This window comes from Lathyrus oleraceus, chromosome 6 (genome assembly GCF_024323335.1).
Source record: "Lathyrus oleraceus cultivar Zhongwan6 chromosome 6, CAAS_Psat_ZW6_1.0, whole genome shotgun sequence".
NCBI lineage: Eukaryota > Viridiplantae > Streptophyta > Magnoliopsida > Fabales > Fabaceae > Lathyrus > Lathyrus oleraceus.
The window spans coordinates 133,545,155-133,566,148 of record NC_066584.1 but is presented as its reverse complement, the minus strand read 5'-3'; the positions used below and the strand labels follow the sequence as shown (position 1 = coordinate 133,566,148).

The following is a 20,994-nucleotide window of genomic DNA, read 5'->3' as shown; positions in this document are numbered from 1 at the left end:
TAAAATAATCTTTAAGCTATTCTAAATTTTTTATTTTTTTAAAAATTAAAAAGTAAATATTTGTGATTTTATAAAAAAAGAAATCATTTTTATAGGTCTACTCCAATAAATATTAAATCGATTTTTAAATCGATTAAACTGATTTGATTTATCCGTTAAACTGACTTAACCGAATCCAAAAAAAAAATGAAACAAAAATGAAATTGTTATTTGCATGAGATTTAAGTTTTGGACCCAAAATCAACTCAAAGTGAAATACTGTCCACCCCTGCTTCTAATTAAATACACCAAACTAAAACTAAATACAAGGTAAAAAGAAAGACAACAAAGTACATAAATACTATTAAATTAAAATGTATCAAAACTAATCAATTAATATATGCAAGATTAATATGATAATTTACTCATAAATAAATTGTACAAGTTGAAGGCAGGAAAATTAATTTTGAAAGGCAGTATAGTAAATGGCCTTGTATTGTAGCCTTGTAGGACAACAATGAAGACTGAAATATATATAATATTTTTTTATATATACTTCTACTTTTGAAACTCACAGTTTTTATTACCTCAAATCAAACCAACCATTGTATAACTTCAATATTGAAGCACCTAAATCCACTATTTGATTTTTTTTCTATAGTAACAAATTGATTTTTCTGTGTAACACCAATTTAGATTTTACAAGAAGCCTCACCAAAATCATTAACTGGAGATTGTAACTTGTAAGAAAAAATTATTGATGAAAGTGATATTGGCTGCAAAAGGCATCAATCACTAAAGAGTGTAAGTTGCTCTAATGTACTCTATAATTTCGGCACTCTCAAACATTTCTATTCCGGTGTTTGGATCTTCCAGAAAAGGTACCTGTGAACCATAACCATCAGAACTAACATCATCCATTCAACCAAATACCATGTCATGAAGCATGTTAAGAATGTGTATATTTGCATTAACTGGAAATGGAATTTATAAAATACCTGGAAATGTCCCTTTTTCTGATATAGTATATTTCTTTTTGGGCTACCCCTAGCAGAGCTAAATTGGAAATATTAGTCAGTAACATGAAGAGAAAAAAACAGAAGTGGGTGAGATATGCATTAAAATCATATGGCTAGTAGAAAAACAAGGAATTTACTTGATAAGCAAATGTGGCAGCTCCAATTCCACGAGAACTTCCCGTACGACTTTGCAGAAAGGAGACCCCTGAACAAAACATATTAGAAATATAGTTAGTTACTCAGTTACTAGTAATAGTTAGTTAATAATTTGTTAGGCTCTATATAGAGACTTTATGTAACCACTTTACTCATTCAATTAAATTTCAAATTTAGTTTTCTTTCAATTCTCTATTTTCTTATCTGGAAACCATGTTTTCATGTATATAAAATTTAAAACTTGTAGCATTATATAAAGGATTTAATTGAAATAAATTGACAATGTAAAAGGATTTTACACTATCAGTTAATCTTAGACGTTCGATATTGAAATAAATTTGACTTTTATTTTAAAAATCTATAAAGTAATACAAACGGGTGATAGTGATGAATCGCCAGTGGCAGTGCATATTAATTAATCCCCTATATAAACTCTACATTATCATGTTGTGTTTTATGATGCATATGCCTTAAATTCATACATTAAACATTTTAAGATGCATGATTTGCATGTTGCGAACCAACCTCATACGCCCATAACTTAAGTGGCTTTGGTGGTAATTTTGCTGGAGTATATGTTGTTCCCTGAAATATAAAATGAATAATTATATTAATAGTTACTTTCTTTACATAACATGGGGACATAAATCAGACATTACCTTTGTAATACGACTAAGCATAGCAAGACCACAAGTCAGTGACTGCAGAAAAATAGTGTTTTGTTGTTAACATCAATGATACAATTCAACTTTAGGTGATACAATCAATAATAGTGATGTCGGGTTCTAACCGTTAAAAATCCGAGTGATAAAGTGAGAGGGATGTTTCCATCACCTACAGAACAGATAATGAATGGTCAACACTCACAATGTGATAATTTTGGTGAAGTGCAAAATTTGCTTATAAATTTGCTCAAAGTCGGTTTGCAACGTAAGGGGCTGTAAATTATTAGCTTTATAAATTATAAGCTCTTTTTAGGGCATCATTTGAAGAGGATTAATAATCTTTATAACCCCTTAAGTTGCAAACTGCTTTTGTAGTATTAAGTCAAAAATCCAACACATGTCATTGCAATGAGAAAAACTACAATACAGAATGCAACAAAAAGGACAGATATACTACATATGAAGAAACTAACCATATGTGCCAACCAAATACCGAATTATTTCATCTGATTCATACATTGAAACACCAGTGTTTGGGTCAACCTGAAACAAGAAATTTCTTATGAAAAGATGTGTATATATGTACACAATACAAAAAGTATAGTTATGTATAAGAAAATTTCAACAGTCTAGCTCTATTCAAATCTATGAGATAAAAAATTTAGCATGCCATTCTAGGTTACATTTTTCTTTCAAATTCAAAACTTCTGGGCCAATTTGTTAGAGTTGACAATAAGATGCAAATGGATTCATGAACACCTACCCGATAGGTTTTGCACTAATTTAAGTGAAGCAATTTAAGTTAGTGACTTTTACCCCATCCTTTTTAAAATGTACAGAAAATCATAACAAGAAACTACCAATTTTGTTTTGTTCTGTTATTTGTTTTAAGAAGTCATTCTTACCATGTAAGGGAACTGCTGTTTACCACCCATCTGAACAACCTTCGGACGAAAATTTGGGCCGTTTCTCGGGCAAGGATAGAAAAGAACATCAAGGTCCAAAACAGCAACTATTTCTCTAACCTGTATAGAGTCAAAATATTAATCTACAACAAAAAAGAATGCCTGCTAATTAAATATAATGACAAACAATGTCTGATGATAAAAATCTTCAAAAGAAAACACCAATCCTGCAAAACCGTAATCCATACCTTCCGACAAAATGGGCAGCTGAACACGATCCACGGAGAATATAATTAAAGAAAAGAACAACAACATACCAAATTAGCATATTCTTTAATCCATAGAGTGGCGTGTAAAAAGCCATAGTGTCATGTAAAATTCCAGAAGAAAAATATCGACAGAGAAGTATGAAAATATACCTTTCAAATTCATATATTTCAATGGGTTTCTCTGGTCGAGCGCCTAACTTTGATGTTTCTTTTACTGTAATGCCTGAAATCGCAATACTAATGTTAAATATGCAGTAATTATTCTAGTATTAACTGAATTAGTGTCCACATCACTAAAATATAGGCAATTCTGCTCTCCGCGCTGCTATCCGAGAATGATAGCATAAGTATGAGGGAGTAATATAAGGATTTGAATCCTCTAACTAACATTTAAGTGATGATAAAAATAAAAACCTAGTATGGAATAATGAGCAATGAGCATTAAATAAAAGAATGCAGGAACTACCAGAAAGTCTAAAAGCATATTCGTCTGATGGAACTTCATCCTGTGAAACAAACGAGAAAGAATACCTACAAACAACACACAACAACAAGCACAAAAGAATTAACATTGAGTTTCCAGTGTGAGAAAAATCAAAAGCGTAAATTACGTTACCCAGAGGCGAAAACTCCAGTAGCAAGGCGAAAGAACAAGGAAAGCGAAGCACTGAGGATTTCAATCCTCTTGTCAGGTCTAATGATAAAGCGTTTAGGTTCGGGAGGTTTGAAATTGGGAGGAGGAGAAATTGAGATTGGTGATGGTTCTTGTTGTGTGGTGACAGAAGATGAAGAATTTTCTCCTGACATGGCTCTAATGCAAATTCTGGTTGTTTGTGGTTTGTTTTTAGGAAATGGAAGAGGTCTGTGGATTGGGAATTGGGAGAGACTCAGAGTTCCTGATCCAGCCATGGCCGTGACGTTGGAATTGGGAGGTGAAGTGAAGAGTGTGAGAAAGTGAGAATTTTGAGTGTGTTTTTAAGGAGTTGTTTGGGGAAATGGGAAATGGTTTTGGTGCCAATTTGTTAGGCCAATAACCAAACGGTATAGAGAGAGGGGGAAGGCTTGGACTATAGTATTGGGTATGGGTGGTGTTAAACTGACTTGGCACATTCAGAAGCACTCAACTATAAATATCTATTTGGATTGGAGGGTTTATTTTATCGAGGAATTTGAATGAAAGATTAGTCAAAATCTGATTTCTTCACGTTTCTCATTTTATCGAGTATTTATTTTTTCTAATTAATAAGTATGAAATTGAGAGAGAAAAAATAATATTGTATATTTGTTCCTCAAATAATCCAGTTTTTTTAAAAAAATTAAAAATAACTCATTTTTAGATAATTTTCTAAAATAATCCACTTTGAAGAATCAGTGTCAGATGAATTGGTGCATATTCTCTAAGTTAAAGAGGTGATATTAATTGCATTGACTTATGTACCTACTACTGACAATTCAATTGGTATCTATGTGTTAGGTTTACGGGTAGGCGTCAATTGGTCTAACACATATGTGTGTTGCGTAATTTTTTTTTTGAAAAATAATGTACATTTTGCCAAGGGTTAAAGTTCCATTGGTCGTTAACTTTTCGTATATGTCATTCTCTAAAGTTTGTCGGGGGATCTGAGATATGTTGAAACATATCGAACTGCAATTTAACACGGTCACGATGATGTCTCTCCACAGTGGTGAACCTTATGATCGGTGTGCATGCAGTCCAAACAGCTGCATCTTGTTTGTTGATTTCATGGTCATGATCCAAGTTTAGATATGGACGCCAAATGAACTGAAATGTGAAAATATATTAGATTATAAAATGGGTCATATTATAAACAAATTATTACGAATTAATTTGGTTAATGACAATAGATCTGTTGGTCGAAGGTGATCCAATAGATTGCGATATTGGGTAATACAATGTCTAGGACATCTGTTGTAACTCATACCACGAGCCGACCACCTGCACCAAAAAAGTAAATATAATTTTTAGAGATAATAATCGGTAAAGTAAGTAAATATCATTAATTACAAGGACAAAAGTTGTTCAACAGGTATTTGGAAACTAGGAGGATTCATATAAAGAATTGTCACGGTTTTTATGGGCACTTAATACATACGCACGGGGGATTGTTGCAATTATGGAGACATTGCTAGCATTTACGCCAGACAGAACTTGTGTTTGTGGAAATAGAATATTTCACCGACTCTTTTGGGCGTTTCAACCATGCATCAAAGGGTTTGCATTCTACAAACCTATTATTCAAATTGATGGAACATGGTTATACGAAAAATACAAGGGCACCTTGCTTATGGATGTTGCACAAGACGGTAACAATAATATCTTTCCCATTGCCTTTGCTTAGGTTGAAGGTGAAATCGCTGGTGGTTGGTGTTTCTTCTTTAGTCATATCAGAACACATGTCGCTCCACAAGCCAATCTCTATTTGATTTCAGATAGACATGCTACTATTGAGAGTGATTACAATAACCATGATAACGGATGGCATAATCATCCATCTACCCATGTCTATTGCATTAAACATATTGCACAAAACTTCATGTGTGCAATCAAAGACAAGAACCTTCGTAAAAAAATGGTGAATGCAGGGTATGCTCTAACTTAGCCGTCATTTCAACAATACAGTGACAAAATTAGATTGTCAAATGCAGATGCAGGAAGGTGGGTGGATAACATACCATTAGAGGAGTGAACAATGACATTTGACAGAGGATGTCGATGGAGCCACATTATAACAAACCTTGTGGAATGCATGAACGGCGTCTTCAAAGACATTAGAAATCTACCAATAACCGCATTGGTGAGAACAACCTAGTTTAGGTTAGCATCGACCTTCACAACTAGAGGCGGAAGATGGAGTGCAGTGTTAATGTCAGGTCAGTTATTCAGTGAATGTTGTATGAAAGTGATGAAAGAGGAAATTATCAAAGCTATCACACACGCGGTTACAATCTTTGACCGTCATAGGCAAAATTTCAGTGTATAGGAAACAATGGACCACAATGAGGGGAGGCCAAATGTATCATATGATGTCAGATTAAACAGAAGTTGGTGCGATTGTGGCAAGTTTCAGGTCTTCCGTATACCTTGCTCTCATGTCATTGTGGCATGCGCACGTATTCTCCAGGACAATTACAACCATCTATCTGATGTTTAAAAAGTTGTTACCGTCATGAATATCTATAACGAAAGCTTCTCAGTGTTAGCAATGGAGGAATATTGGCCTCAATATCAAGGGGACATAGTTTGGCACAACGATGAGATGTGAAGAAAGAAAAAAGGACGGCCAAATAGCACGCGTATTAGAATAGAAATGGATACGAGTGATAAAATGATAAGATTATGTAGTATATATCGTCAACTCGGACACAATAAGAAAAAATTTCTCAATCTTGGAGCAACCTTTGCATCATAATTTAGTACCCCTTTCAATTTTTGTAACCTTTGATTTTGATATATTAATAACTTTTTGTTACAACAATGTTAACAACAAACATCACTCCAACTTAAACACACTTAAAAACGAACAGGTCTGAATAAACAACACAAACAATAGATATCAAAACAAATAAAAATACTTAACCACAACATTTAAAAACAACATTTCTAACTGATTACAACAATCAAACTAATACCATTTGATCCAAACATCATTTCCCTCGCATCCTTATCATTTTTAAATTGCATTCACCCACGTACGACATCGTGTCTCTCAATACTTCTATTTTTTTGTCTTCAGGCATGTTTCCTCTAACCAATGAATCAACTTCCTTTGTAGTTGCTCGAAACGGCAGATGTTCCAGAAGAGCATCTCCATCGGAGGCTTGTCTCTCGAATAAATCAATTTCCCATAGCGACGACGAAGACGAGCTATGTTTGTAATATAATGAAAAGAGATGTGGAAAAATGAATCACACAACACCTCTATTTATACAAAAAAAATACACAATACACATAGGAGCCAGACCAATTGACGTCTCCTTTCATTCTTTACACACATGCGTCAATTGGATTGGCAGCACCATGTGTTGTAGCCAATTCAAATGGTGTCTCTTCTTTAAATTTAAGGGTAGACGTCAATCATCTGGCACCTAAGTGTTGATGCTTTTTTTTCCGAAAGTGGAATAGTTTGGGAATTAATATGAAATATGAGTTATTTTGAGATTTTAAAAAAAAAAACTGGATTATTTGAATAAAAAATTCAAATATCGGATCTCTTTGAAGAAATCACAAGAATTTCAAGAAATGATGATAGTATTAATTTTATTTACAATTTATATAGTTTTACATATTTATTGTTAATATTTATAAAAGAGTATTTTATTATAAATTGCAAGAAGAAGAAAAAATCCGTAATTAAATTTGGCATCTCCAATTTTTTAATATTTCTAAAATGTCTTCGTTAATATTTACATTTTAAATTTTACTTTTCTTCTGTAATTTTTACTTTTGCAAACTTACTAAAAAGAAATTTTCGATAATTAATTTAAAATTTTCAATACTCATTTTTATTGTATTTTTCACAATTCACGCATTTATATCGGAAATTTGGAAAAATCCGATAAAAAATATCTAAAATTTCAAAAAATCTGGTATACAATACCGGAAATTCTCAAAATTTCAGTGGACAAACAAAAAGTACCGGAAATTTTGAGTATATTTGAAATTTCCGGTAACATAGCAAAAATTTCAAAAAATGATTTATTTGTGTAGTCCGGAGTCGGTAGAGTCATCTACAAATTAGTGTAGCGATTGTACGCAGTTTTTCACCACAAACAAAATATGTTTTTCTATGTAATAATTTTAAATTAAATATTTTCTCGCCCTTATATGATATTAATAGTATACTTTCTATGTGATGTAATGATAAATATTTGAGTCCCGATCTAAAGTATTAGTCTGGACATAAAATATTGGCAAATAACATGGTATTATAATGGTGAATGTTCATTCTGATACTGCAAATGGTCAGCGATGAAGGAAAGATAAATTGATTTTGCATTGTGAGAGAGAAGGTAATTATAAAAGGAAGAATACATCTGAAAGCAGTAAATCCTCAAAGGGCACTTATAGTATGAAAGTGAAATGTCATTTTAAGCTGAGATCCAGGAAACCTCATTAGTATTACCCAAGTGTATAAAGCTAGAGCTACATATAATATGAGCATGAGAGGTTCGTTGACGAAAATGCAAATGTTGTTGAGTCTTATTCATAGAGAGAGAAATATATGTACTAGACAAGAAATAGGGAAGATTCAAATGTTGTTGTTGATATCTTCTGGACACATCCTGATTCAGTGAAGTTATTGAATATGTTTCCTTTGGTATTAATTTTTTATTGTACATACAAGACAAATAGGTAACATGAATCGTGATCATGCCTTGATATCATTTCGACATACTATGACTTATCAGACTTTTGATTATTTTCATCATGATCATACAGGTACCGGTTGCCACTGCTGGAGATTGTTGGTGTTACGTCAACAAAATTGACGTTTTCGGTAGGATTTGCCTATTTGGAGCATGAAAGGGAGGAAAACTTCAAATGGGCATCGGAGAATCTCAAAGAGTTGTTCTCTTCATAGAAATTGCTACCTAATATTGTCGTGACAGATCAAGAACTTACATTGATGAATGCAATTGAAGCTGTGTTTCCAAATTCAACTCATTTGTTATGCTCGCTCCATATTTCAAAAAATGTTAGCATGAAATGTAAAGAGTATGTTTAATCAGAAAGACATGATCATGTCATGGATCTATAGAAAAACATCATGTATGCTAATAAAGAAACTAAGTTTATCGCACAATTGGAGCACTTTAAGACTGTTTGTGCTGATATTCCGTTGTTTGTTAAGTAAGTGATTGAAACATGGTTAATAGCTTATAAAGAATTTTTTTTGCGGCTTAGACTAATAGAGTCACTCATTTAGGTAACACAACAACGAATAGGGCGGAGTCCGCTCATTGAAGACTAAAAAACATGTTTACTACAAGCTAGGGAGATTTATGTCGAAGTTAGGATGTTGTGAACACCATGTTGAAGTTGCAGCTTGGTTCAATAAGGATCTCGTTCCAAAAAAGTATTACCAATATTGAGCATCAATATAACACTTTATTCTATACCAACCTGCCGGTTTTTTTTCAAGGTAGTGTATACAACATATAGGGAATGAACTAGAAAGGGTCAAATTTGTTGGTACGAGTAAAGACGTTTGTGGTTGCTTCGTTAGAACAAAATATGGGTTACCTTGTGCATATCAACTTGTCGGTTTCCAAATACAAGGAAAACATGTTCCTTTAGATCAAATTCATATTTTTGGAAGAAATTACACGTTGAAGAGCATGTCGTCAATCATGAAGATACTGGTACAAAGCTGGATTTAGAAGCAAAGTGTGAAGAGTTGAAGACTTATTTTAATTCTTTGGATATTATAGGGCTGATGGTGTTGAAGAAAAAGGTTAGGTAACTAACACATCCATCCATAACTTTGATGTGTCCACCGCCAGTGAAGTACAAGCCAAAAAGGGGAGTTAAGAAGAGTATAAAGGGTGAAAAGAGTGATGTACATTGTGATCCTTCATAGTGGGAGCATGGCGAGGGATCACAAGGGAGTAAAACTACAAAGAGATCATGCACGAAACCAACAGAAAGTCAACCTTCAAGTCTGCCAGGTCAAAGTCAACCTTCAAGTCTGTCAGGTCAAAGTCAATCGGCCACTACATCTTCGAGGCATATTTACTTCTCTCAATTTTCTGGTTTCTTACATCCATACATTGATGACATTGTTAATGTGGGCGAATATGGAAATTGTTGTTTTGGGGCTATTGCAACTTTATTTGGATGAGGTGAAGAGTCATGGTCGTTGGTTCGGACACAGTTAGATACTCAAGTTCATTAACACCCTAAGTTGTTTTCTAATTTGTTCTATGACACTGTCTCTGAAGTTAGAAATGCCTTAAAAGTAGAACACTTGGGTGTGCAGGATCGAGAAAAATGAATGACGATTCCTGATATGGGTTACCCTATTACTAGTAGGTACAATGTCATATTTGTCTCTCTATCAAAGAGACTTAACATTACATTTTAAACTCTTACATTGACTCCACCTATGTATACGAGCAACCATAAAATCACTGTTGTTGGTTTTGTCAATGACAATCATTGGGTTCGGGAAAAATTGAAACCCGATAGTCCATTGTCACCTGTCATTGACCGTTGGAGACAGAATTGTACTAAAGAAGCAAAAGCATGAGAATCATCATATGCAGGACGAATTAGGCATTGGGAAGATGAAGTTAGGAAATCATCCTAAGTAGTGTTGTAATCTTGTACGTAGAACAAATTTTATGGTAAATACGTATCTATTATATATGATGACTTTTTAGTCGAACCATTTATGCAGGTCGTTGCACCAAAAAAATTGAAATTTTATGTTTTTGAGAATTCTGGGAGTCTACTGGAAATTTGGAAATTTCCAGGATTTTTAACCATTTTATGCAAAAGTCATAATTTCCGGTATAACTCTTCTGGAAATTTTGAAATTTCCGGTACATGCCTTTCGGAAATTTCAAATTTTCCAGAATTTTTACAAAGGTACCAAGGTCATTTAGTTCCAAATGGGGGTGCAAGGTTTAATTGGGGGATGTCAATTAAATGCTCTTCTAGTTGTGTTGCTTTTCTAGATGTGATGGGTATCTACAAAAGATACTTTCATGCCTAAGTTAGATACATTAAGGTGTAAAAATATTTTTAAGATGGAAAAATTTTAGTTAAGGTAAATCACTAATGTGGGTGTACTAATGTTGTATAGCTCTCGCTTGGGTCGGCAAACCAAACCCGATTGCTCAATAAGGTCGTTGGGGCCATGTATAAACGGTCCAAAATGTCATTCCAAGCGTCAGAAAGCATCGAACTCAAAGGAAGGATCAATAAGCATAACATACAAGGACAAGTGTCTCGAGAGAAAAGGTTCTAGAGACCTTAAACCCTAAAAGACAACTATAAAAAGAAATTTGAGACCTTTATCTTAAATACACATATTTCTAACCTTAAAATACCTCTCAACTTCTGTAGTCCTTAACTTGGGCGCTAAAGTGTTTACAGGTCCCCCCCCCCTCCCTGACGTCAGGACAAAAACATAATAATACCAATCATAAGCTAGGGGTCACCATAAAATTCAAACACATTATCCCATTTGTGAGTATCTTGGAACTGTGCAGGATCATTAGCATTCTAGTGAAGAAAACTCTGAAGGAGAAGCGATCCAAGATGCAGCGGAAATTAAAATTTCTCCTTTAGTGATCCTTACGAATGGGCATGATCAGTGATAGAATCGTTACCTCTTGTGGCGATTGAAACCTTTGATGCAAATCTAAGGAGTGATCACGAACGTTGAATGGTGACAACTCCTCTACTCAGTCCACACGAACGGATTCCTTTTATCTCAGTGCTAGCTGCTACAAATGAAGGCTTTGAGTGAGTGAGAGAGAGAGAGAAACGGAATTTTATCGAATGCAATGCTTCTGCACAAGGGTTCTATTTATAGAACCACTTGTGTGGGCTACAAGCTAAAAAGCCCACTTAAGTGTATATGGCCCATATCTTATGATATACCAAAATCACTTAAGTGCGTGGTACCTTACCATATTTCATATTCTACTTAAGTGCACCGTACCTTACGATGTTCTACAATTCACTTAAGTGCACCGTACCTTACGGTGTTCCTTATTTACTCTATCTCTTATCAATCCTTCCTTTTGTGTGTGACCCTATAGGTTTTCGCGGCATTGGCAATTATATTAAATCACGTATTTAACATAATAAACAGTGAGCGGTATTTAGCAACACAACACTGCTACCCAAGACACGAAAATGTCATGTGATCTTACAAATCCTTTTGTGATAGTACTTATGTGTACAATTACCCTTTTACCCTTATGTCTATATTGAACACAAGGCATAAACTGTGTCATCCTTGTCCAATTTAATATTGGGCCCTTAGACATTTATCCTGTTACGCAGGATGGGAATATCCCATCTAGGTCACTCATATCCCTCGGCATGCTTCGTGCAGTATCCATCAACTGCCTTTATGGTCATCCAATTACAGAAAATGTTTGATCAGCAATAAAGCACTCGACTCTACATCTAGGTTCCATAGTGGTTTCAGGTCGAAGGATGGTATACACCACTATCACCATGAGAATAACTTATGACACTTTGCATAACATTCTATATAGTATTCTCATAGCGGGTCAATCCAGTATGAATATTACTCCTAAAATTCATACCTATGTTTAAGACTTGATAACTCCTTATCCATGATCCACGAGATGTGATCATCAGTTTATATACATAATAGTCTTAATGCTTTAATGTTATCCCACTTCACAACAAAGCTCGACTACGGATACTTTAAGAATAGTGTCCTTATGTTTAATGGGATCTCACGATTAAGTCATACTTGATACATTAAACGGACTAGCTATTCTAGGGACTTTTCAAACAAACATAATAAAGAAAAAACCTTTTATTATTAATAAATAATTCGATACAAGTACCAAAAGTATTGGCCTCTAGGGCTTACACCAACAAACCCTCCACATGACCCCTCTGATAGACCCTTGACATGAGTATGATGAGAGTGCAGAAAAATGAACCACTCCAAGATGATAGAGGAAAAGAGAAGAAAAATGATTACACCTTTGTTTCCATACACACACTATGAAGGTATTTTCAAGTTGTGGAACGATTATTGCATTGTAGCTTGCGTCCACGAGAAATTGTGTATCATTTGGGAAGATATACTCATAAACTCTCGCCTCAAATATAAGGCAGACTATTTTTCCCTAAATGAGAATCATATGAAATATCCACATGAGAGGGTACATCATAAGGGTTCACTAGTAGAAGATAGAACCCTTATCATTTTTTGATGACAGGCTAGTTAATATTATACCGATTCCATTCGAGTGAGGATGATAAACCACGATGTTCCACACAAACACACACACACACATATACATGCCAAGTGTAACACCTTAAACTCGAAAACACAAAATAATGTGAAAATAAAACAATTACACACATAGGGTGTCACTCAAACATGACATAAACCTGCTTCGTAACACGAGTTATATGAAACATGCAATAAATTTAAAAAACTTGTGATCACATGCTCGTCGTTACATAGGCTCATCGCAGGGGAATAATCAATTTAAATTAATTCAACAACCAAATATATCTCATATCATCGATATGGTTATATAAATTTCCTTCAACATAAACAACATCGAAACAATAACAAATAGAAAAACAAACATTCGCACATACAATGTTATAGATCAGAGCAATGAAGTCTAAAATATCACATAAAAACATAAAAGAAAGAATAAGAACCTCAACATCATCCTTCAACTTCGAAGCATCTACTCAGTTACCTGTTTGTCTGTACCCCAAGAAGGAGCACATAACCACACAAACAACAAAGGAGTGAGAATACACTCATAATATAACATGGTGAAAAAGTATGCAAGGGTAGCCTAAACACACAACAACAAGCCCAAAAGAATTAAAATTAGGTTATCAACATTGATTTTCCAGTGTGAGAAAAATCAAAAATGTAATTTACGCTACCCAGAGGCAAAAACTCCAGTAGCAAGGCGAAAGAACAAGGAAAGCGAAGCACCGGGGATTTCAATCCTCTTGTCAGGTCTAATTATAAAGTGTTTGGGTTGTGGAGGTTTGAAATTGGGAGGAGGAGAAATTGAGAATGATGATGGTTCTTGTTGTGTGGTGACAGAAGCTGATGAATTTTCTCCTAACATGGCTCTAATGCAAACTCTAGTTGTTAGTGGTTTGTTTTTAGGAAATGGAAGAGGTATGTGGATTGAGAATTGGGTGAGAGTCAGAGTTCTAGATCAAGCCATGATTGTGACCTTGGAATTGGGAGGTGAAGTGAAGAGTGTGAGAAACTGGGATTTTTTAGTGTGTTTTTAAGGTGTTGTTTGGGGAAGCGGGAAATGGTTTTGGTGCCAATTTGTTTGGCTAATAACCAAATGGTATAGAGAGGGAAGACTTGGATTATTGGCTATGGGTGGTGTTAAACTAACTTGGCACATTCATAAGCACTCAACTATAAATATCATCTTGGATTGGACGATTTATTTTATCAAGGAATTTGAATGAAAGACTAGTCAAAGTCTATTTTCTCCACGTTTCTTGTTATTCTTGAAATCCGTCCTTCATCTCACAATGAGTGATTAAATGACCATTTCACACGTATTAAAAAAAGTTAATAAATGAAAGAGAGAAAATGATATTTTTATTAGTAATGATTAAATGATAGAATTGAAAAAAAAATTGTATTGTAAAATAAAATGGATCATTCATTTTAGAACAATTTTTATTCTAAATAGACCACTCATTATGAGACAGGGGGAGTATTATAATAAGGGACCGAGAGAAAGATTTTTTTTTCAATTAAGATAATAAATATAAAATTGAGAGAGAGAAAATAATATTGTGTCTTTTTTTCTAAATATAAGATATCTTTGAGGAAATCACAAGATTTTTAAAAAATGATGATAGTATTAATTTAGTTTACAATTCATATAGTTTTACACATTTACTCTTCATGAGACATAATTAGTTACTTACAAAAGAGTATTTTATTATAGATTAAAAAAAATCATTCCTATATGAGCATGAGATGTGTTGTCTTTTTAGATAAGGATTATCTACAAAAGATACTTTGATGCCTAACTTAGATAGTGTACTAGCATGTAGTAGATGCGAGACTTATATATGTGTGATCCTATTTTTGTAGAGACTCATCTCATATTTATAGAGTGTTTAGACTATGATACACTCCATGTAGCTTTTATCTTTAATGGGGAGAACCAGGGTTTCATTGATGGACAAGTGTTGGCTTGTTAACATAAATGACTTTGAGGTAAGTGGTGAAACTTTTCCAGTTTGAATATGTTCCATGTAGTGAAAAATTTCATGAACACCTTAGTGTTTTTTAATATATGGTGTTATTTTATAGGAATTAACTCGGGTGAGATATTGTGTGTGTCATCATGTAATTACCTCGAGTCAGATATTGTGTGTGTCATCATGTAACGTCGAGGTGGGCACCTCAGAAAGTGACTATGGCCCTCACATTGGGCTTGCTTTATACCCAAACGCGTGCATTATATTAGTGATTGATCCATGATATACTATTGCTTTATATGCTTAAGCCCATACCATTACATAAGCCCTGGCACCTTTATCTATTTTAACAAGTAATGTGTGTGTGAAAAACATTAAGGTGTAAAAATATTTCTAAGATGGAAAGATTTTAGCTGAGGTAAATCAGTGATGTAGATGTACTAATGTGGTATATGCTCTCGCTTAGGTCGGAAAACCAAACTGATGGCCTAATAAGGTTGTTTGGGCCACATATAAAAGGTCCAAAATGTCATTCCAATCGTCAGAAACCATTGAACTCAGAGGAAGGATCAATAAGCATAACCTACAAGGACAAGTGTCTCGAGAGAAAAGGTTCTAGAGACCTGAAACCATAAAAGACAACTAAAAAAAATGATATAAAGACCTTTATCTTAGGTACACATATTTCTAACCCTAAATACCTCTCAACTTTGGTAGTCCCTAACTTGGATGTTGGAACAAAATTGGTTTATACCATATCCCTTGTGTTTTTATGATAACAAAGTATTTAAAGTACAATTGGGTATTCTAACATCAATTCAAGTATGCAAGATTATAAAACTAAGAACAGATGAAGAGATAATTGACTATTCTGCATATGAAGTTTAGACTCTGGTTTTGATGGAAGAACGAGACTCTGAAGAAGTCAACTCTAAAGAAAGTCAGCCTCTGGTGATCTAGACTCCGAGGCTTCAGAAGCCAAGAAGAAGACTCTGAAGAGATCAAACTTTGAAGAATCAAGTTTGAATAAAGTCAACCTCTAAAGGTTGTATCTCTTTAATCGAGGCAACTCTCTGACAGACTCGGAGACTTTTTTATCACGTGAAGACTTAAGGAAAATATCTTTAATCGAGGCAACTCTCTGACAGACTCGGAGACTTTTGTAGTGGCTTCATCATCTTCTCAATAAGCACCCATGAATGTAAAATCTAGTAAAAGTCTTCGTATCAAACCTAGAACCATGGATATTAGCAAGGAGGATCTAGAACTCATTGTGGAGCAGATTGTTGATTTCGAATCCTTCAATCTGAATGGATATCCCCTATGGAATTTTTTTAACGAGAAAGAATAGGGTTCAATCTTTGATATGTTGAATGGGCCAACCAATCCCTATATGGTCATGGATTTTTAGGTTATAGATGAGGTGTATGATGAGATTGCTGCTTATTTTGAAGTAAATCATAAGATTGTTGAAGACAGTTCTTTGAGAGGGAGTAGTAGAAAAGAAATAGGTCTGAAAGAGTTTGAGGAAGTTGAAATAAGATTTGTTGTGATGGGAATTGATGTCACCATCACTCAGAAGATAACTGCCAAAATTCTTGGTGTGTCATATGTAGGAAGGTGCACTCTGAACACCAAGGAAACCAATCCAAAAGCTGAGGTCATCAAAACCAAGTTGTTTGAGTACTCTGGAGATTTTGGAAGGTTAAGAACATGAAGAATCCTTTCAAACTTATATTCAAGATCCTTATTAGATGTCTGATTCCTAGAAAAGGTAACATTGATCAAATCTATTGAGATCATAGACATTTCATTTGGTATTTGGTCAATGAGGAGAAAATCAATATTCTTGGTTATAACTTCCATCATATATGTGAAGCTATCAAGGAGAGTAAGAGGAATTAAAAGAGGAATGTAACCTATGTCAGACTCTTGTCTGAGTTGTTTTATCAAAGTTATCTGACTGACTCTATGAGAGTTGTTTCTGCTCATGATGATCTGGAAGATATAGCCAATGAGACAATTGAAAGGTATAAAGTCTTATAGCAAAGGGATTCAATCAAAATGAAGGGATTGATTAACGTAAAAAAATAAGTCTAGTTGTCAAATGACTACCATACTGTTAAATTATAATTCCTTATATCAAAGCAGGTTGTTCGACAGAGGCGAGAAAAGGTCGAAGGGCTTAGGTTGAAATGTCGAAGCATTTTGCTCGACATAGATTTCGAGTTAGGTTTATTTTGTAATTTTAGTTAAATTAGGTTAGTTGGAGTTTTTCTTAGGGAGAAAGAAAACTCAACCTATAAATATAGAGTAAACCCTATTATTGACTGTAACACACAACACAGAAGTGTAGTGAGTAATTCTGCATAAACAATTTCTTCTTCTTCTTTCTCTCATAAAACCCTATTTCTCTTTCTTCCCCAATTTTCATCTTTTCTATTCTTCTTTCATTATCAATTATGCAGTGAAATTCTCCATACGTTTTGGTCAATTTCCAACATCTGGTATCTAGAGCATTGGTTGAGTGATTCATGGGAAGCAAAATATGATGGCGTTGAATAATCCGAATGGAAATTTTCCGGCGAGTCTCCCAATTCTGAAGGGTCATAATTATGTGAATTGGTGTAAACATGTGAAGGTTGTTTTTCGTTGTCAAGATCTTTGGGATCTTGTGAAAGAAGCAGTGACGCCACTCGAAGAAAACACAACAGATGAAGAAAAGGCTACACACAAAGAATTGAAGAATATCATTTTTTTCCCTTTTTGCTCTGATAGGGTTTAACAACCATGGGCAAACGTGGCGTTGGCCGGCCAAGGCTTGCGGTGGCGGCGCGACGGAAAGGGGAGGAGCGAACAATAGTCACTCAAGCGATCATGGAATCAAAAGAGCAGCAAGTAGGGGACCATGAAAGACAAGACACATTGGGATCACAAGAACACCAAGCAGGAGAACATGAAGGGCAAGACGCCACTCGTAAGGAAAAGGAGATACCGGATATGGAACCTCCTATGTCGATGGAGAGCGAGATCAAAATGCCAGGGGTTGAGGTGCCAGAGACTGTGCAACTAAGGAAACCCTGGGTAGATGTCATAAGAGGCAATAGAAGAATCAATAGAGTGGTGAGTATGGAGTATATCCCACCCACGATTGTCGATGGCGAAGTGGAAGTAAAAATTGAAGAATCTGATGTCGAAGACGAGCTCGAGTTTTGGTCGAATTCGATTATATTGTTTGCCCTAGGAGATTCTCTGTCAATGAATGCAGTCAAGAAGTTCATGGAGAAGAATTGGAACTCGGTTTCGCTACCAGAGCTGTATTACAATGAGGAAGGATATTTTATTGTGCGATTCAGGAACCAAGAGGATAGAGAACATGTGCTAGCTCAGGGCCCGTATTTCATTTATGGGAAGCCATTGTTCTTAAGACAATGGAGCTCAGATTTTGAGATGAAAGAGGACATATTGCGGGTTATGCCGTTGTGGGTCACATTTCCCCAATTGCCCCTTCACCTGTGGGGAGAGAAATGCTTGGCTAAGATAGCAAGCTCCATTGGAAAACCAATTACAATGGATGAATGTACAACAAAGAAGCTAAGGGTCTCATATGCCCGAATGTTGGTGGAGGTAGATGTTACGCAAAAACTTCGAAACAACATCAACATCAGGGATCATAACAACAAGCTTGTCCAACAATGTATTGAGTATGAATGGGTACCCAAATATTGCCATAAATGCCTGAAAATAGGGCATGACTGTGCACTGAAGAAGCCAATGAACCACCAAGTCAAGAAGATATGGCAACCAGTTGGGAATTTACAGAAGTCAGAGCCTTCCCAAGGGGACCAAACTCAAAGGGGAGAGGTTCAGCCAGTCATAATGGTAGCAGAGAAACCAATAGAAGAAGAGGGTACTAGCACAGACTGGACTATGGTGGCAGAAAAGGACAGAGGTAAAAGAGTAATGAATTATTCACCAAAGAGTTCATCCATGGAATACCAAAACACTTTCACACCCCTAAGGATTGGAGAAGGTCCTGTAGGGGATGATAGAAGGCTACGATGCTAGTGACTTGGAATGTGAGAGGAATTAATAAAGGAGCTAGACACAGGGAGGTATTTTCTTATATTGCTTCTTTTAAGTCTCCTATTGTTGGCTTGTTAGAGACTAGAGTTAAAGAAGATAAGGCTGCTGGAATAAGAAGATATTATGAAAATAAGTGGTGTTTTGAAGATAACTATGACAAACACTATAATGGTAGGATCTGGCTTCTGTGGAATAAAGCTGAAGTGATTATTAGGATGATTCAAGTCCATGAACAATTTCTGCACTTTGAGGTTTATGGAATAGATAACTCTTTTTGATATGTTGCTACAATGATTTATGCCTTCAATCAAGTGGAACATAGGAAAACATTGTGGAGCAAGTTGGAAAGTCTGGGAAGCAGTATGGATAGGCCCTGGGTTGTCATTGGGGACTTTAATAATGTCTTGAAGGAGAAGGATAGAATTGGTGGGCAACCAGTTAGTTATGCAGAATATAGAGATCTAGATGAGATGATGCACAATGTTAGCTTGTTTGAAAATGTTTCCAAAGGAAGCTACTTCACCTGGTCCAACAAACACACCCAAGGAATCATCCACTCAAGAATTGATAGAATGGTGTCTAACATCCAGTGGTTGCAGAAGTATCCTGATGCTGTAGTGGAAAACTTGGCACCTAATATTTCTGATCATACCCCTGTCAAAGTTAGTGTTAGCCAACAGCAGATAAGGAAGGGATCGATGTTTAAATTCCTGAATTGTAGTGTTAAAGAGCCTACCTATATGCAGATTGTGAAGAATAGTTGGCAAGAAGAGGTGATAGGTAATAACATGTACAGATTATGGAGGAAATTATTGAGACTGCAACCGATTCTGAAGAAGCTGAATTCCCAATACTCAGACATTCAGGACCAAATCCAGAAAGCCAGACAATTGCTTCTAGACGAACAGAAGGATCTCCAAAATAATTTGTTTGATGTGCAAAGTATTGAGAGAGTGAAGCAGTGTACTGAGAACCTCATCCATTTGAACCAAACAGAGGAAAATATATTGAAGCAGAAAGCCAAGGTGAATTGGTTACAACTAGGAGATGGTAATAATGCTTTTTATCATGCCTATGTGAGGGACAGAAACAAGCAAAAGGGGATGTATTCTTTGGAGTCTGTAAATGGAGGCAGCCTAAGCAAACCAGAAGATATAGAAGAAGAAGTTTTGCAATTCTATGACAAACTGGTAGGTACTAAATCCCTGAACCTGAGATGTATCGATATTACCACTGTAAGGAATGGTAAAACTCTTGATAGAGAGAGTGTTTGTCAGCTGATAAGACCTGTTGAGGAAGGGGAAGTGTGGAGTGCTCTGAAAAGTATAGGCCAGAATAAGGCACCGGGGGTGGATGGATTCAACGCTTACTTCTTCACAACTACATGGCAAATTGTGAAAAATGATGTGACAGCTGCAGTTAAAGAATTTTTTCATAATGGAAAGATGCTGAAGGTTTTTAACTGCTCCTTGGTAACTCTTATCCCCAAAAATCCTGATGCTAAAACTGTTAAGGATATGAGGCCTATAGCTTGCTGTAGTACAATTTACAAGATTATATCAAAAATCCTAACAACTAGACTGGGTAAGGTGATCAGTAAGCTGGTGGATGAATCACAATCTGCTTTTGTTCCAGGTAGACACATACAGGACAACATCATCTTGGCTCAAGAACTGATCAAAGGGTATAACAGGAAGAATATTTCTCCGAGGTGCATGGTTCAGATGGATATTCAAAAGGCGTATGATACGGTTGACTGGAATGCTTTAGCTCAGATTATGCAAGAGATGGGAATACCTCAGATGTTCAGAAATTGGGTAATGGAATGTGTAACCACTACTTCTTATCGGTTCAATATCAATGGGAGTCCCTCAAAAGTTCTGGAAGCAAAAAGGGGATTGAGACAGGGAGATCCCATCTCCCCCTCTTATTTGTGCTGGTGATGGAATACCTTCATAG

General features: G+C 35.4%; 1 protein-coding gene across 1 annotated transcript; it reads right to left on the bottom strand.

The window, feature by feature from the left end:
- Window positions 1-372: 372 nt before the first annotated feature.
- LOC127093019 (uncharacterized) lies at window positions 373-4,091 on the bottom strand. Its single transcript, XM_051031915.1, has 12 exons — window positions 3,610-4,091; window positions 3,460-3,524; window positions 3,144-3,216; window positions 2,973-2,991; window positions 2,725-2,844; window positions 2,293-2,362; window positions 1,945-1,988; window positions 1,814-1,855; window positions 1,680-1,739; window positions 1,136-1,203; window positions 978-1,035; window positions 373-864 (listed from the first exon to the last, which is right to left on the bottom strand). Exons 1-12 carry the CDS (start codon window positions 3,900-3,902, stop codon window positions 775-777), a joined length of 1,002 nt encoding a protein of 333 aa, XP_050887872.1. The 5' UTR covers window positions 3,903-4,091; the 3' UTR covers window positions 373-774.
- Window positions 4,092-20,994: the final 16,903 nt, after the last annotated feature.